At 36.3% G+C, this 19,370-nt stretch overlaps 1 protein-coding gene across 2 annotated transcripts; it reads left to right on the plus strand.

The window, feature by feature from the left end:
• The first annotated feature begins 1,395 nt into the window (after positions 1-1,395).
• On the plus strand, positions 1,396-15,649 carry LOC128102988 (prolactin-3D4-like). Of its 2 annotated transcripts, XM_052726998.1 has the most exons (6): positions 1,396-1,410; positions 8,064-8,076; positions 10,746-10,903; positions 12,245-12,352; positions 14,192-14,371; positions 15,458-15,649. In XM_052726998.1, the coding sequence occupies exons 1-6, from the start codon at positions 1,396-1,398 to the stop codon at positions 15,647-15,649; spliced, it is 666 nt and encodes a 221-aa protein (XP_052582958.1). The 2 variants fall into 2 exon arrangements, with proteins under 2 accessions (XP_052582958.1, XP_052582957.1); XM_052726997.1 differs by lacking the exons at positions 1,396-1,410; positions 8,064-8,076 and adding an exon at positions 9,589-9,619.
• Positions 15,650-19,370: the final 3,721 nt, after the last annotated feature.

A 19,370-nucleotide genomic window follows, 5' to 3' on the forward strand; every position in this document is an offset into this window, starting at 1 on the left:
CACACACACACACACACACACACACACAAAGACTTGGAAATGCCTGAGAGCATAAAAATAATCAAAGGTCCCATTTACATTATTTTTACTTAGTTATAAACTATGTATGAATGTAAAAGTTACAACCTCCATTTTCAAACGGAACACCATGGCAAATCTACCAGGGTAAAGGAACTCCCTGAAAAATAACCACAGGAAGAGCTGATCATGAGTTTTCCTGATGGTTGATTTAGAGCAAAATTGTCCATACTATAACAAGTTTATAAGATTTCCTCAGAAACCAAGGAAGAAAGAATTAGTAAAGGAAAATGAACTTGATTTGTTTTTTGCATTCTGACTGACCGGGGAGAATGCAAACTGTAAATTTTTCCTTCCACCCATGCCTGAGGAGATGCTACAGTTTCTGAAACTATGTAGGACACAGTTCAGATTATATCTAAGGCTGACTGTGATACTGAGACTCTGTCCCTATCTTGAGGGTTAAGAGCTGTAGACCCCTTATTGTGCCTGCTCTCTACTGCAGACATAGTTTGCAGGATATGTGAAATTCAACCACCATTGGTTTGCAAAGTTCTAAACTGGATAGACAGGGGTTAGGAAGTTCTCATCTCTTTTTGGAAACTTCTACTGAGCTGAAATGCTATGAAACTGAAAAACACACTCTAACCTGTCAGAGGAAAAAGGGGGACAGTTTGAGAGCCAAAGAGGGGCACACAGTGACTGTGTTCATAATGTACACTCAAATCATAACTTAATCACATGATGACATTACCAAAGGAGAAGTTTTCTATGATCCAAGTATTAAAGCAAACATTTGGACTGCGAAAAGAAAAGGAAGTTAAATGGCACAATGTTTATTTGAATTCAAACAGGTCTGGGGGCATCAAAGTATATTGTAATAATTTCCCTCAAGAAAAAGAATACTGAAAAGGAATGAGTTATGCAGATTAACTTTTATATAATATTGAGGGTTAGCTCATTCTGGAATGTATACATCTCATGTTAATGTAAGTCATGATAGATACTAAGATGTCAAATGTTCAGCCATTTTTGAGCTGCCTGAGTAAAAGACTTGGTCAATATGGAACCTGTAGTCTCAGAGACATATAATGTATGTCACAACAACTGAGTTGGAACCAAGACTGTGCTAGAAATCTCAGAGATGATGCTGTCTTTGACTCTTGCAGAATCCAGAAAGTAGTCATTCATCTTTGTACCACTAAGAAAATGCTACCAAAGCATATTTGTTCCAGAGTGTATTGTCTTTGGTACAGTCAACTGTATAACTCTGTATACTGTTATTTGATCATGCTTCCTCTGGAGAAATGGCAACATAATGATGAGATCATTTTAGGTTGTATTTGCTAAATTAACTCTGAAATCAGTGGCTTTCAAATGAAAATCACCCTTGTTTTACATACACATGACAGTGCTTATAGCTATTTTACATTGTTGTATATTAAGAGGGAAAATAGAGGACAATGTTACTAGTATCTAAGAAGCATCAGCTGTTTAATACCTTCCATTGCAAATGTCACCTTCCAGAACAAAATTTAATACAACTCAAAATGATCTACTTACGCACAACTCCCATCCTGCCATGGTCTTCCCTTCTGGACCAGAGGTGAGTGCCTGGGCTCAGCATAGAGCCCATCCCTGGGCACCGGTAACTCCGGGGAAGATCTGCCCAACTTGGCCACAGGTTCTGGCCACTGGGCATGTTCCCTTCAAGCCCTACCAGTAAGGCGCCCCTTCTCCAAGACCCCCGGCAGACCCTGCAATCTCCAAGCCCTGCCGCACGCCCATCTGCCTGAACCCCCAGCCACTTCCTGAGACTTAGAGACCGGCACCCAGCTCCCATCCTGCCCTGGACTTCCCTTCTGGACAAGAGTTCCCATCCTGCCCCAGAGTTCCCATCTGGACAAGAGAGAGAGACTTCCTGAATCTGTCAGCTCTGTCTGAACCAAGTGTGCTGATAAGACCAAGAACGAACCACAAGGAGATGGGCAGACGTCAAGGCAGAAGTACATACAACAAAATGAAGAACAATACAGCATCACCAGAACCTAGCCCTCCTCCAACATCTAGACCTGAACATCAAAAATTGGAAGAAGCAGAAGAAAACAGTCTTATGAATAACATCAAGAAGAAGGTAGAGGCTTATATAGAGGAAAGGACAAACAAAAAATGGGAAGAACGCTATAAAAAACTAGAGGAAAGGACAAATAAAGTAGAAGAAAACAATAAAGTCCTGGAAGAAAACAATAAAGCACTGAAAGCAAATCATGAAAAAGCAATGAAACAGATGAAGGAAACAGTCCAAGACCTGAAAAGAGAAATAGAAAAAATGAAGAAGACACAAACAGAGGGAATGCTGGAAATAGAAAATCTGAGTAAACAATCGGGAACTTCAGATGCAAGTATAACCAACAGAATGCAAGAGATGGAAGAGAGGATCTCTAGCATTGAAGATACGGTAGAAGAAATAGATTCATCAGTCAAAGAAAACACTAAAGCCAACAAAGTCATGAACCAAAATGTCCAAGAAATTTGGGACACCATAGAAAGACCAAACCTACAAATAATAGGGATAGAAGAAGGAGAAGAATACCAACTCAAAGGCACAGAAAATATATTCAACAAGATCATAGAAGAAAACTTTCCCAACTTAAAGAAGGAAATGCCTATGAAGATACAAGAAGCCTATAGAACACCAAACAGACTAGACCCCCTACAAAGTCCCCTTGCCATATAAGAATTAAACAACTAAATGTACAGAATAAAGAAAGAATACTAAGAGCAGCTAAGGAAAAAGGCCAAGAGACTTTTAAAGGAAAACCCATCAGAATAACATCTGATTTCTCAATGGAAACTTTGAAAGCCAGAAGCACCTGGACAGATGTAATGCAGGCACTAAGAGACCATGGATGCCAGCCTAGACTAATATACCCAGCAAAACTTTCAGTCATCATAGATGGAGTGAACAAGTAATTCCAAGGCAAAGCCAGTTTTAAACAATACTTATCCACAAACCCAGCCCTACAGAAAGCACTAGAAGGAAAATTCCAACCTAAGGAAGTCAGATACACCCTTGAAAACACAGACAATAGATAAAGCCACAGTAGTAACCCCCAAAGAAGATAAGTACACACACTACCACCAAAAAATAACAGGAATGAACAATCACTGGTCATTAATATCCCTTAATATCAATAGACTTAATTCACCTATAAAAAGACATAGGCTTACAGAATGGATACGAAAGCAGGGCCCATCTTTCTGCTGCATACAAGAAACACATCTCCAATTCAAAGATAGACACTACCTAAAAATAAAAGGCTGGGAAAAGACTTTCCAATCAAATGGTCTTAAGAAACAAGCGAGTGTAGCCATCCTGATATCTAGCAAAATAGACCTCAAACTAAAATCAATCAAATGAGATCAAGAAGGGCATTACATACCCATCACCGGAAAGATCCACCAAGATAAAGTTTCAATTCTGAACATTTATGCCCCAAACACGAGGGCACCCACATATGAAAAAGAAACATTACTAAAGCTTAAACCACATATAAAACCGCACACATTAATAGTGGGAGACTTCAACACCCCACTTTCACCACTGGACAGATCTCCCAAATTGAAACTTAACAGAGAAATAAAGGACTTAACTGATGGCATGACTCAAATGGACTTAATCGATATCTACAGAACATTCCATCCTAACAAAAAGAATATATCTTCTTCTCAGCACCCCATGGAACCTTCTCTAAAATCGACCACATACTTGGCCACAAAGCAAATCCCACCATATAATTGAAAATTTAATAGAGAAACCATTTCTTTAGAGATTATTCTCTGTGTTACAGGTCCCATTTTTTATGGATTTCTTTTATTATAAAATGGATTTTTTTCATATAAAAATAAATAAGAAAAATGAGTTGGTTCTATTTAGTAAATTTTATTATAGTTATACTGTGGTTGTAAACTTTAATTCCAAACATAGTTTTTATCTACATTAAGAAAATGAATGTAAGTATTTTCTCCCATTTTTTAATAAAGGAAAATCAATTAATTTTTAGTTGTTTCAAACTCAGGTGTAGAGAACCTGCTGAAGCACTTTTACAATTTCATAAGAAATGTGAAGCAACAGCTATGAAAATGCCTAGTTTTTAATGTTTAATAATTTCTTTCATGAATTAATGTGCTCTCATTAAAACCACATCCCACATCCTCACTTCAAACTTCCTACTGAATCTGCTCTCTCACTTTTCCCTTCCATGTTCGTGTCTTCTGATTTGATCTCACGCAATCTCCTTATTACAGTGTGTAGATGTCATGAGTTAAATCATCTACCTGAGCATGAGTAGTCTCTTAGAGCCTTCATTCCTGTAGAAAATTCACTCTCCTCTCTCCAGAAGGGATCACTACAAGTAACAGTTTAGAAAGTTGTAGTACTTCACAAGCTCCCTTTTAAGTGATGATGGAGTATTATCCTGGTTTGATCATAAGCAGCTCTTAAGAATATAGAAAGAGTTTCTTTGAATACATGTGTGTAATGGCCCTCACATTTCCCAAAAATTTTGTGTTGCTGCATAGTTATCCCACTGGAAGCTGAATATTCTTCAACGACTTGCACTGTGAATGTACAACAGTTACTAATTTCTGAAAAACTATACAGCACATAGGAATGTTGCTGATGAGAACAGAGAGCTTCCCAAATCATTGAGTATAAAACAAAGGACTTATGGGACAGTTAATTACAATGTTTTTTAAAGCAGAACAATAGCATCAAATTTTCATTTAAGACATATAACATGAAGATTCAAGGGATTTTGACCTGATTAATAAAAGCATAAATGACTTTTATCCTGTAGAGTATGCCTCATGCCCTACTATTCATGCTGCTCTTGCTACAGTGAGCATATGATGGCATGCAATTCAATATAGGAGATCACAGGTTTGATGATACCTGGGTAATCCTGTTGGTAACACTTTCTCCTCTCACATAATGAATCATAACTTTATATATTATGAATTTTATCCAGTATGAATCAATATTACAAGCTAGTACTGGTTGGATTTATTCATATCCTGTGACCCATGTATGTGATGTCAGCAGCTTACTGTAAATTTAAGACAAGAAACAAGATTTTTGTAAGAACTTTCCATAAACATAAACTATCAATAGAGGGAGATACCTTAAATTCACATCTGAATATCACAGGAGAGACAGAGAGAGAGACAAGGAGCAACAGAGAGACACAGAAATAGAGACATAGACACACACAGAGACACATACACAGAGAACACACACATTCTTGAAATTTAATATTTCAAATCTATTATCCTCGCTTAGACAGTGGCAGTAGCAGTCTTTAGGTCACAGATATATGAAATACTATTGCGAGATACTAATCCTCTCAAGGAGACATGAAAGCACATTCACTCACACCAGAGAGAGACACAATGATAGACCAAAATAAAGGTATCATCAAATTTCATATTTGGCAAACCAGTAATCTTATTGTGCTTAAATGCACTAATACTAGTGAAAGGTTACAGACAGGAGAAGACATTACAGAAGGAGAGTTAGATCTCCCCAAGCTCAGTCCAGGATGGATGAAACCTCAGGGGAACTAGAAAACTACAGCATAACACATACTATGCCAGCAGCTCAAAGGCTGTGTAGCTAATTTTCAGTCAGTCTGATAGGTCTGACAATTTCCTAGTTCATCCAGCTTCTTCTCTGTCTCCTCCATGGAGCACAGCAGGCCTAGGAGTGTTTTGGTCAGCTCAACTTGTCTGGAAGCATCTCCCTGTTGTCTTTCCAGTACATACATTTTGCTATGGAGAATCCTACTGAATGTGATCAATTTCAGGGTCTTCCTGAAGCTGTGGAACTGTTTCCTACCTCACCTAAATGAGGTTCTGAGTGAAAGGAATTTTTCACACCCTCTTAAGACATTTTGTTCCATGTCTCTTTTATGATTCTTTTACTTAATAAGCTGCTCACCAAGATGGAACAATTTAATTTCAGTATAAATAGATAAACAAGAGATGTTTGACTTTGTAGAACTCCACATAAAGTATACTCTGTAAGATGATTCTACATAACTTCGACAAAACAATGAGGAAATAAAGATTTAAAATGTTAAACACAAGAATACCACAAAAGACTAAGTAGAATCCTGAGATTCTTTTACCAGAAATTAAGTCACAAAGAAAAACCAATAAGCAAAATATTCAAACAAATTATTAAATATACATTGTTTACAATTTGTCAAAAGAAAAAAGTGCATATCAAGTTCAAGACTGAATTTTCTTTAACTCTTCTAATCATGATATTCAGCAACCACAGCATTCTATACATATAAAATCACCATGCTAGGGTGGAAGACTCTGTGATGTTTTTACATTATAAACACAAGGACCTGAATTTGATCCTCAGAAATAATGACACCTGGTATGGTGACTTAAACTTCAATCCTAGTACTGGGGAGAAAGACACTCAAAGGTTCCTGGATGTCTGTCCATTCAGCTCATCCTAATTAGTGATGTTTAGGGTTTCAAGGCAATTTTTTTTTTAAATGAGGTAAACTATTTCTGAGAATGATTCCATGGCTATTCACAGGCCAGTATAAGTGCATACATATACTAACAAACACACATACATAAAGATATATAAACACTTTAGAGCAACACATAACCAAAGGGTGTGTGTTTGTGTGTGTGTGTGTGTGTGTGTGTGTGTGTGTGAGTGTGTACCTATTCAACAAAAGTGCATGGATGTTAACAGTTACAGCCTTAGTCTTACATTAGAACACCAGATAATAAACTACTAACCCTAAAGAATTCCCTGAAAATGACCACAGTGATAGCTGGTCATTAACTGTCCTGATGGTGAGCAAAGCTGTCTATGTACAGGAGATCCTTAAACTAAAACTATCAGTTTCTCTAATTTCATCAGAAATTAAGTAAAAAAGAATTAGTAAATGAAAATGACCTTGATTTTCTTCTTTACATTCTGCCTGAACTGGGAGAAAGTGCAAAAGGTAAATTTCTCTTTCCTCCCATGCCTGGGGAGGTCCTATAAATTCTGAAACTATTTAGGACACAGTTAAGATCATATCAAAGTCTGACTGTGATGCTGAGAAATTGTGACTACCTTGAAGGTTATGTGACCGCCACATTGTCCCTGCTCTGATGCAGAAAACCATTTGTAGGATATAAGAAATTTAAATACCATTGATCTGCAGAGTTATAATCTGGATAGACAGAGGATAGGAACTTCTCATCTTTTTGGATAATGCTACTGAGTCAAACTGCTACATAACTAACGGATAAATTATAATGTGTCAGTGGAAAAAAGCAATAGTTTGATAGCCAAAGAGTAGGGCACATTCACTTTGCTTAGAATATAATCAGATATCAGAAATAAACCAGAGGATCGTGATTACTATAGAGAGATTATGGATGATCCAAGTATTTAAGCAATCAAGATGGGCTGTAGGGAAAAAATCTGTCCTTAGAATCTGAATGGCACAAGAGTGACTTGAGGTCAAGCAGGTACTAAGGGATCAAAGTATACTGTGATAATATCTTTCTTGTATTAAGAATATGAAAGGGGTTGGGCAGTGGTGGCACATGCCTTTAATCCCAGCCCATGAGAGGCAGAGGCAGGTATGAGTTCAAGGCCAGCCTGGGCTACAGAGTGAGTAGCCAGTAGTAGTGAGTAGTGTGTCTACAGGAAAGACACAAAGCTACACAGAGAAACCCTGTCTTTAACCGCCCCCCCCCAAAAAAAAGAAACTTAAAAAAGAGTATGAAAGGAAATGTGCTATGTTGATTTATGTTTATATAATATAGAGGATTACTTCAGGGTGATTTATAGGCAAATGTATGTTATTGTAAGTAAAGGGAGATGTTAAGATGGAAACTTTATAGTCATTCTTGGGCCCTCTAAGTAAAAAGATTTTATCAATAAACAGGCTGTAGTCAAAGTGTTCTGTAGTTTATGTCTCAGCCATTAATGGAGCTTGAGGGTGAAGTGAAAGTAGTAGAACCTAGAAGGATGTGGTCCTACTTGACCCTAAAATGTACCTAAGTATCCCCTCAAGTTCTTTCTTAAATTTTGAGGGACAGTAAAATTCAAAATTCCAAGATGAGCCAAAATGATGGTAGATTATAGATAGCTGGAACAGTTTCTCCGATACATTCTCACATAATCAACTTTCTCCCTTAGTAGTTGATAAACATAGGTGTTTTTTCATACTCCAGTAGAACTTGTTATAATTTTATTTATATTCTTACAGATTCTCAATATCAATAACATTTTGCATTGACTCAAAACTGTGCACCATTTCTAACTGATCCATGAAATAGACCTGTGCTCTGAATGACTTTGTAAAACATCTTGAAAAACAATGAACACAGTAGTGAAAGTAAAATTATACAAGGGGCTCATCAGGACCAGAAAAAGAAATGCCATATACATATATATGCCATATACATACATAACATATATATATGTATATGTTAATGAACTCTCAGTGTGAAAGTTGGTTTCTTCTCTAGATATTTTTCCATGAGGTACATGATACCATAACTTTATCCACGCTGCTGCCTCTATTGTTATTTGCACATCAGAAATAAACAGTCCAATTGCTAAAGAAATTGAATATTTTGATCAGAAAAAATCAAAATTTTGAGTTTCTATGATATAGGATCTATTACAACTTGGAATACCTTTCATGGTGATCCTGGTCACTATGTAGCAATTTCAGGATAATTGCCTAAAATTGCTATAATTCAGTGACATGATACAGCCATCAGCAACATTGATAGAGTGTAGTAATTAGGAAAACCATGGCACAGCAGTTGCCATTGCAACCAACAATTATCGGCTATGTTCTATGTCTCAAGACACATAAAGCAATCAATATGTTATATTTTAAGACAGCAAAAATAAGGTGCCTAAAAATGTCATGATCTGCATTTATAAGTAGACTTTTTATCAATGGGTATGAAGTTCTTGTCAAAATGCTTTCTAAACATTTGTGTTTAGACCTGTTGATTACTGGAACTGTTACTGAGTTTATTGAGATAAATATTTTACAGTGTTAATGGTAGACTTGTGTGGAGATACGGTAGATTATGGAAACCATTTATCATCACCAGAAACACTAGGGAACATTGCAGAAGACATGACAGACATATAAGATATTTAACTAGGGAAAAGAATTGGGGAATAAGTCTTTTCTCCTACTTACCTGACAATGAGTAATGAATGAACAGAGATGGTCTTTCGATTTGGAGAATGACTTGCATTCTATAGATCTTATGGGGGGGAAAGAAGTGTGACACATATTGACATATAACTGTGGTAAATGTAAAGAGGATGTTAACAAACCCTGAGGAAAGAATGTCACTGATCTATAGATGTTGATTCAATCTGGCCACCAGCTCGGTCTGGCTTTGGGTACAATCTGGTGGTATATATGGGAGGTGGAAAGTTGACTGAAGGCAGCACTCAGTTGAAGAAGCTTTCCCGAGTTGAAGTTCATACTGTGGTGGATCATCTCCAAGATGCCGCTTGCTTTGACTTTACCAAGCTCTGGTAAGTAGCCATTCACTGGGTACTTCTTAGAGTCTAAGTAATCCTTAGTGTATATTTCACAAAGCCTGTTTTTAGAGTAGTTTTTTTTTGTTGTAGTCTGCTCTGAATTTTGGAGGGAACTGATATTTGATCATGCTTAATCTAGAGAGAAGTCAACACAGAGCTGAAAGAACTCTCTATATTCTAGTTGCTTGATTAAGTTTGAGCTCAGAATTTTTCAATAGGAACTTCCTTATGTTACAGACACAGGCAATTCTCAGAGTTATATTGTGTTGTCTTTATAAACAGGAGGGTAAAATGGAACATCGTTACTGATACTTAAGAGTCATTAGATGTATAACATCTCCATTTTAAAAGTCACAGTCTAGAACAAAAGATAATACAACAGAGCTGGGTGGCTTTGGTGCATGCTTTTAAACCCAGCACTCAGAGGCAGAGCCAGACAGATCTCTGCTAGACAGGCTAGCCTTGTCTACAGAGCGAGGTCCAGGATAGGCACCAAAACAACTCTAAGAAACAATGTCTTGAAAAACCAAAGATAACAATAATCATAATCATAAACTTAGAACTCAAAGTGTTCAACTTGCATTATAGAGAAATTAGGGTATATTGAAAACACAATATTAAAGATGTAGTCCAATTGCTTCAAGCACAAAAATAGGAAGTTATAATTAATTTGTGTGCCCAGCTTGGATAACTGCTCACATAAATCAATCTGAATAAACTATCAAATCACCCCAGTCTTAAGTGATATGTACAAGGAAAATGAATTAGTTACAATAATAATGTATTTAATAAAATGAAAGACAACATAAATTCTCTAGAATTTCAAATATGTGCAGATAATGACTTGAAGACTGTGGTTCATAGTTAATCAAACTCCATGTGTTTGCAAACTTGAGAAGCTCTTTTGGAGTAAATGCAAACTATGAAAAGTCTCCTACATGTCAAACTTTTACTGGAAAAATGTAGCTATCTCTGTATTTTACCAGTCGAAAAGGTGAATGCTCTAGTAGGGTATATCAACCCAAATCACATAGCAGAGGGCCCTCAGAACACATTCCCAGCTCGTTTAACTGTTGTAACCTGATTTGTATAGATCACCTCATTGCCATTTCTCTGACAGCAGGGCTATGTATGTTGCTGATGGTGTCAAATCTGCTCCTTTGGGAGCATGTGGCCTCCAAACCAACTGGCTCTATGTCCACTGAAGACCTGTATTATCGAGTGGTTGATCAGTCTCATAACACATATTTTCTTGCTGCAGATTTATACCATGAATTTGTAAGTAATGTCCTTGCCTCTGGATTCTTTTCTAAAAGTACCTTCACATAGCTAATCACTGATTAAATTGGAATGAGTCATGTATCCACTTCCAAATACCTAATTAATAGTTAATAGGAAGAATCATATAGCAAAATGTATAAAGGGAAAATATGAAGTTTCATAAAATCTCAAAAAGAATTCAATGATATTTCAAATTTTCCTTTACTAACTTTAACAATAACAACTTTGAACTTCTTAGTTGGAATTTTGATTTCCTGGTCATGTATCCATGCGTTCTGTATTCCTGAACACTCCTTACTGACTGATCTGAAGATAACTAGTACAGGAGAACTGAAGTTAGTTAGGTGGAGAGAAATAAATTTAAGCAAATTGAAATCATGTCAACAATGAAAAACATAATAAAACAACATAGTTACAGATAAGCTCATAAATGCAAACAATCCCGGGTTATCATTTTTAGCAATGGATGTCTTAGTGAAATTGATGGGCTACTTTAGACACAAACTATATTCCTTCTCCCCCAGGGATTTAACTCATCTATCTGGGTCTGTCAGCAGGAAACAGAAAAGCCAATGTCCTTTGAATATTGAGCATATGGATTATATATCGTTATATTGATAGGGAATATACATTACCATTATTGTTTTCCCATACCTCTCATTCTTCCTCTAATATTCTAGCTGCACAACTTTTCTAAGAACACTTTAACTCTTTTAAATTTGGTGATATTTAGAATTAAGTGATTTGTATTTTCTTAAGAAATATCTAATGCAAGTACATCTATTCATATCATTAGCACAGAAACTTTGAATATTTATGTGAATTCTTACTTCACTTTCTGCTATTTCCTTAAAATGCAACTAGAATTTAATGGTTAATTATTGATTGTAATAATATTTGTGAAGCCTACATTTATCAAGAACATTTTTGTCATGTTGACACTTGTTGATATTTGAGAACCAAGTTATAAATGAACAGTTCTTATACAAAAATAATTAATTTATTGAAAAATAATTATTTCTATGACACTCATTCTAGAAAAACTGATACTTAAAGATGTAAGTAATTAGAAGTTTGGGTACATCTTAGTGCTTTCTTTCCAAACAATAACATTAGCAAGTACAATACAAGGGAGCTAAAAGAGGGGAAGAGATTGAGAGGACAGTTGAGTTGATTGCATGCAGAAGGGAATGAAGGGTAGGCAGATGGTGTTTCCATCGTTCTACTGTTTCAATTTTTGTTCTTAAATATGAAAAATGCAGGGTTTATCAAACATACAATGTTAATTTCTACTCAATTCTGAATCCCCAGAAAACTAAATCATTTAATTTCATCCAGGACATGAAATATTTCAAGAACAGTTGGTACAAGACCAGAATGCCCAGCCTATGCCACACTGCTTCCATCCACACTCCAGAGTCTCGAGAAGAAGCCCATGAAACAAAAGTAGGTTTCCTCCCTGTTTTTTATGAAACAAGTTATGCTATACAAAGGTAACTGTGCTGTGTGTGATCACTAAGCCAACAAGAGGTGTGGAAATTTCTGATCCAGCAGATCAAAAACGATGCAGATGTCAGAGAACAATCACGTCATAGAGCTGATAGCCTTAGCACTAACTAAAATGCCTGCCAAATCATATTGTCCCAGAATTGTAATTGTCATCATAGAAAACTGTTTTTACCAACACCTGCTTTTTCCAGGAAAGTTTTGATCTGAACTGGACACTCATTTTTAATATATAAATACACATATAGAGTAAATGCAAATCCCTTTGTGCTTGTAACATAACACTAAAGGATCCTCCTCTGGCATCAAGTTAAAAAAATAAGCAGTGTGTCCTTTCTTTTTATTTTTCTAAACTCTCCTGGACCTATTTCTGTTCCATCCTAATTTATGCAGTCTTCCCTGACTGATCTGCCTTCTCCTACCTACATCTTAACTGAACAAAGGACTCTACTCTAAACTATATCACGTTCCTCTGGGTGACTTCTGTTTTGAAGACATCTACATAACTCTGAAGATCTAATGTATATATGTTATGATCTCTTCACTCTGGCTAATTGTCAATAACATCAGTTTTATTTATATAAAATTAATATGTATAGCAATTTCACAGACATAATCTATTCTCCAGTCATGCTGCTATTACCAACACAAATAACACATATACAAGATATTCTCATGAATAAAGTGTGGTTATCATAAAGAAAAAAGAAACAGAACAAAATATTTATATAGATTACCATTCTACACAGTGGGAATAGCACACTGTTGACACTGAAATATTTAATTTTGAAAAATAGTCTCTGATAATAGTACTTTTAAGAAGACTTTGGTTCCAAACAGTACACAGAAGTCATTTCCCTTGCATATTAAGTAAGTATTTACACTAAACTTCTTTCATGTCATGTAATCATTCTTAATCCTTTTGTCTAATGCTACTAGGAATATGTTGGTTATCACCATTGGTGTCTCCATTTATTTATAAACATTTTATTTAGATTATAGTTGAATTACTCTCTATTCTTTATTTCCATAGACTGTAAGATTGCTTATAAACATCAGAGTAAACAGCTAACTAAAGACTTTATTTTGTATGACTCTGACATGTACTAACAATTACAGGCCAAAATTCCATTCTGATTTCTACCAATGCCTGGAATTAAAGCAATTCTTTATAATAATTTTTCTTATGTATATGTCAATAATTATGCAACTCCTCTAGAATCAAGGGTAGCAGGAATTATGTAGATAAAAGAAAAAGTAGAATTTTGGAAACCATTTTGTCTGAAGTCACCTGTTATAATATTCTACCATAATATAAATATCTTAAGGAAGTATATGAGAGACCAATTTGATTCAGTAGTATAGAAATGATTTGAAGCATTAACTCCTGAGATTATTGGCATCAATGTAATAAGAGTCATATTTTGGACAACTCCTGATCCCGATAAACCTAATTTTCTCATAGGCAGGGCAAGCAATCAAAGAGAACAGTTCAAACAAGTAGGACAAAAGGTAGAACGTAAATGAAAAATGAAATATGATCATTTTGAACAGTCAAAATTATTAAGACCCAATTTGTTTGATTTAGTAAAGTAGAATTCAGTAGCTGAAATTTTATTTTCAGGTAATACTTAAGTATTTTGAAGTCATTAACATACATTACTACTAATAAAAATACACTGTAGTTTGCCTCCCTTGTGAAAAAAAAAAACCACAAGTATCTATCAACACAGCTGTATGTCACTTAGTTTAAGCTGATATCTAATGATGTTTTCCTAGACTGAAGACCTTCTGAAAACATTGATCAATATTTCCCATGCCTGGGAAGAACCGCTGAAACACCTGATTTCTGCAGTGCCCACCCTCCCTGGAGCTTCTGATATAATGATGAAAACAGCCAATGCTGTGAAGGACAAAACCCATGTGCTTCAGGAAGGAATGAAGACCATACTCAGTAGGGTAAGCAGTTTCAACATGTATCTTTGGTCATCCTATGTATAAAGATTGTGAATTATGTAACTCAGCAAGAATTTTGAAATTCCCAAATACAAGGTCAATTAATAAGCCCTTAGAACAGTGATCTCTGTAGAAAATAGTTCTGTGCCTCACAGTTATTTCGACAGTGGCTTGTCTGGATGGGGAGGACACTACAGCCTAATGTGCAGAAGATCATATAGCAGTCACTGCCTGGATTGCCTGCACACAATATGTTAAGTGAAATATACTGCTCATGTTCAAGGATTCAATAGAGTGTATACAATGTAGAATGGATTTATCTGAAATGAAGGAAAGGAACAGGACACTCTACCAGAACTAATATGATATGAAGGACACATCAAGGAAAGTACTGAGAACATGTAAAACTCCCCAAAACTGAAAGTACTGATACTAGCCTTTCATTGTCTTTTAGTTAATTCCATATTTACATTCAAATAGTGCCTCCTGGTTCACTATCTGTCTGCTTGTGTATGGATCTGTCTTATCTGAGATAAGTGGCATGTCAGAAAATACATATGCCTGTCTCCAAATTATGTTTTGGTGTTTAATGTTTTTATCCCAATTTCCAGGACTTCTCATTATAAATTTATAGTCCTCTGTGTTTCACCCAAATTAATTAACAATTTATACAAAACGTGCACTGGAAGATGTCTCGTGTCTGTAAGTGCCTTCCTTCCATGTGTGAGGACCTGAGTCCAGTTCCAGGATTTGTGTCAAATGGGTGATGTGGTGTCTTCCCTTTGTAGCCCTTAGACTAGTGGCTCAGACTTAAAGAGATTAGCCATGAGTTGCAGGTAAATGTAATGGCAGATTTCTCAAAAATCAAAGTAGACTTCAATGCAGAAACTTTATCCAAAATTGACCACTGACATCCAAATCATGTCTATTACACACACACAAACACACACATACACACACACACACACACACACACACACACACACACACACACACACACACACACGCAGAGAGAGAGACAGAGAGACAGAGAGACAGAGAGACCTATGAGGGGATAATGTGACTAACATCTGTCCATTTGATATTTAGAGCCAGAATGAAGTTGAAAAAGAGGCCTATCCTGTCTGGTCTGGACTGACAGACTTGCAATCATCTGATGAAGACACTCACCTTTTTGCCTTTTATACCCTGTTCCGCTGCCTGAGAAGGGATACTCATAAGATTGACGCTTTCCTCAAGCTCCTGAGGTGCCGAGAGGTCTTTAAAAATGAGTGTTTTTAAGAATGAGTGTGGACTGCACAACCCTGCAATGTCCTGCTGACATGAGCATTTTTGAACAAGAACTGTAGTGCTTTTATTTCCTCTCAGTGCATCCATGGCTACAATGGATCTCTTTTATACAATAAAATCTAATTCTTTAGAAACAACAGATTTAACACGAAATTCTAAGAGTCTTTTGTTTCATTTAATATAATAAGGATCCAGTCTTTTGTGATGTGCATGTAAAAATCTGAACTTTGACAAGTGTGGTTGAAATATTGTGCACCCTAATAAAACTGATCTGGGAATCAGAGAGCAGACAGCAACTAGATTAGACATAGGAGTCACACAGTGGTGGCACAGACGCCTTTAATCCTATCACTTGGGAGGCAGTGATCTGTCTGGATCTCTATGAGTTCAAGGCCACACTCTGGACAGAACCAGGCATGGTGGCACACACCTTTAATCCCAACACTTGAGATCTAATGCCTTTGCTACCAAGTATTTGGGAAGCACAAATGCCTTTAATCCCAGCACTAGGAAGGAAGTGATGTCTGAACAGAGAAAGGTATATTTGCCTTTAATCCCAGGAAGTGAAGGCAGGAAGCAGAAAAGTATATAAGACATGAGGACCAGGAACTAGAGGCCTTTTAAGCAGTTCAACTGAGGTCCTCGGTGGTGAGAACTCAGAATCTTTCAGTCTAAGGATTTGTGGAAACAAGATCAGCTGAAGAGTTGACGAGGTGAGGTTGGTTGTGGCTTGTTCTGTCTCTCCGATCTTTCAGAATTTACCCCAATTTCTGGCACTTGGTTTTTTATTAATAAGACCATTTAGAAATTCATGTTACAAAATTAATTTAAACATTCAAAAATGTAGTAGGAAGGAAGAGTGAAACAGATTTATATTTCTCTAGTGCCCATCTGCCACCTTAATCACTCTAAGGACCACCTTAGAAAAGAACCTGAATTTCCCGTTTATGTCGCTCAGAATCTGAGACTACTTTACTACTTTAAAAATGAAAATATAAAACAATGAGTGGTGGTGGAGCACGCCTTTAATCCCAGCACTTGGGAGGCAGAGCCAGGCAGATCTCTGTGAGGTCAAGGCCAGCCTGGGCTACAGAGTGAGATCCAGGATAGGCTCCAAAGCTACACTGAGAAACCCTGTCTCAAAAAACAAATATATATATAAATTTATATATATATATTTATATAAAACAAACAAGTCTTTCCCACATTTATAGACAGTGCAACAGGCCAGAGGACGTGGTGACATGTGTCTCAGTGGTGATATTCAAATTGGAGTCTGAAGTTTTCAAGCGGGATTAAGAGAAAGCATAAGTAATATGTAGGGATACCAAAGGGAAAGCAGAAAAGATATTTGAGAAGAATTAGCAGTTACTCACTTTCACAACAAGATGGCTGTGTGAAATAAATTTCTAAATAAGCAAACGTTATACTAAGATCAATAAAATGGCTGACGCACTCAGTCAAAATAAATCAGTAGAATTTCAGTGGCAAATGAAGATGAGAGTATGAAAGCAGAGTTTCAAGACACTGATGGTTTAGAACTGGACACCTGAAAGCATGATGGAACACTGACAAATAGGAAGATATCACAGTTAACAATTTTTCTTGAATATTCTATGATATAACTGTTCTGATTATGTACAAAACTCTGAGAGAGTCACATATACAGCACTTTAGAGAAGTAGTAAATAATTATAAATCATGTTTCTTCTAAATGGGTACTAGTAATCTACTATGATATTATGATATACACATTACTCCAGGGTAATCCCAGGAAAAGCCTGGTTTTTAATGGAGGATTCATAATTTCATCAGGAAAAATCATTGTTATGTGGTAAAGGACAATGTATGTCAATGTAAGTATTGAAGGCAATTTAAAGACCGAAAGAAATACTTTAGATGTGGAAAATAAAATAAAATTAATCCAGTTTTGAGGTTTGTGAACCTGTGAAGTTGGTAGACAAGGACTGAGTCCAGGCAAAATTTGAGATATCATGAAGTAGTTATACAAAAAAGTCAATGTAAGAAAGTCAGCTTGGCTAAAAGGAAAAACAGGATAGCAGGAACATCACTAGCCACAAATCTAGGATAAAAGAAGCAAAGATTAAAAGAGACCAAGAAACTGAAGACTAGAATAACTGAGTGATGGAAAACCCAGAAGACGACACTGAGATAAACAAAGCTTGGTGTAAATATTCATGAACTTTCTTTTCATGTATTTTATTATTCTATTTGCCAGAAATTACCAAAAATATTCTTAGGTTGGTAAATAATATCCCAACATACTCACAAGGCTTTACTATGCGTCAATATAGCAGAGTCTTCAGTGATAGGGTTTAATTATCATGTTCGGGAGGGTAACCTAGAGCAATGGCAATAACCTGTATTGTTTGACAGTCTATGAGGCTCTCATTGGCCAACAATTTTGATAGAAGTGATCCATTCCTAACAAGGTGCATTTACTTGTTATCCTGTGGTGTCTAATATGGATATTGTTGCCCCACTGTAGGATAATTCCATTGAGCTTTTTAAAATGTAAGCATATGCTTATATTTTAGGAAACTACTATAGTAAAAACTTTCACATTATTGTTTCTGAAAGCCTTCAGTGTTAAGTTATCTCCATCTATATTTTTTTCTGTCCTGCCCTACAGTCCCTCACATCATTTAACATTTCTTATTCCATTTTTCCTTAACCCTATCATATATATCTGCATTCTAACTTCTCTCCCTTGAAAGAAACCACTCTCACCTGTCCAAGGTCTATTACTAATTTTTGGACATCTCTGAGTATTTGAAATTGTCTTGTAGCAGTTGCTTCTAAGATTAAAAGCTTGTATCTTGTCAGGAAGCCCTTTGAAACACAGAATATTTACAGGGAAGTAAAAGGAAGGGATCCTCATGGGGAGTTAAACTTTCTGTCTCACAGGGAAGCATATTATTACAGGAAGTATACAACTCCAATAGCTTCAGGATTTCCATGAAATTGACCAGATTCACTAAGTACCTCCATCCACAAGATTATATAAGCTGGAAAGCAAAACTGTCTATGGAAGAGAGATTAGTCAAGCTACTTGAAATAAGCACAGAGGAGCCAGGCTACGTGTAATAGTCACAGACGAGCGGAACTTTGTGAAGAGCTCAGACAAAGTGAGAATTCTGAAGAAGATACACATACACTCCAACCCATTGAGCTGCATGAAGGTTGGATAGTATGCTTCATTGTTCCAGCTTTTGTGAAATGTCGTCCATGCCAGGATTGGTTTTGGCAGTTTGCTCTTTGATTCATTTCTGCTCCTGCGCTTCATACAGATACCTATAGGTAGTACAGTGAAACTCATTCCTTCACCAAGTTGGACTTTGGTGCTATCCCTACTTTTATCTGTAAATGGTGAGTAGATGTCTATTCATGTATCCCTAGGAATAGTGCCACACATACAAATGAGATACACAAATCTGAAGATTCAAAACTAGTATTCACAAATAAGAGAAATGAAATGTATGCATTTTGGGGTAAGGGTTAACTCATTAAAATTATTGTTTCTTGTTCCATTCATTTACCTGAAAATTTTATTTTTCTAAACTGCTAGATAAGATTACAATGTGCCCCAATTCAGATCATCTCTTCCCATACTCTCTCTCACTGTCCCTTCCACCCCGACTTAATTTGGGGGGGGGGTGTGATATGGAAACCTAGTGCAGTGCAAAGGTCC

This window comes from Peromyscus californicus, unplaced genomic scaffold, assembly GCF_007827085.1.
Source record: "Peromyscus californicus insignis strain IS unplaced genomic scaffold, ASM782708v3 Scaffold_8__1_contigs__length_139910024, whole genome shotgun sequence".
NCBI classification, from domain to species: Eukaryota; Metazoa; Chordata; class Mammalia; order Rodentia; family Cricetidae; genus Peromyscus; species Peromyscus californicus.

Excerpts from the sequence above, each read along its gene's own strand:
- LOC128102988 (XM_052726997.1), top strand. The coding sequence starts at position 9,589 with ATGCCGCTTGCTTTGACTTTACCAAGCTCTG. Across the intron at positions 9,620-10,745 it reads TTTGACTTTACCAAGCTCTG|CAGGGCTATGTATGTTGCTG; the intron begins GTAAGTAGCCAT and ends TTTCTCTGACAG. Across the intron at positions 14,372-15,457 it reads TGAAGACCATACTCAGTAGG|AGCCAGAATGAAGTTGAAAA; the intron begins GTAAGCAGTTTC and ends TTTGATATTTAG.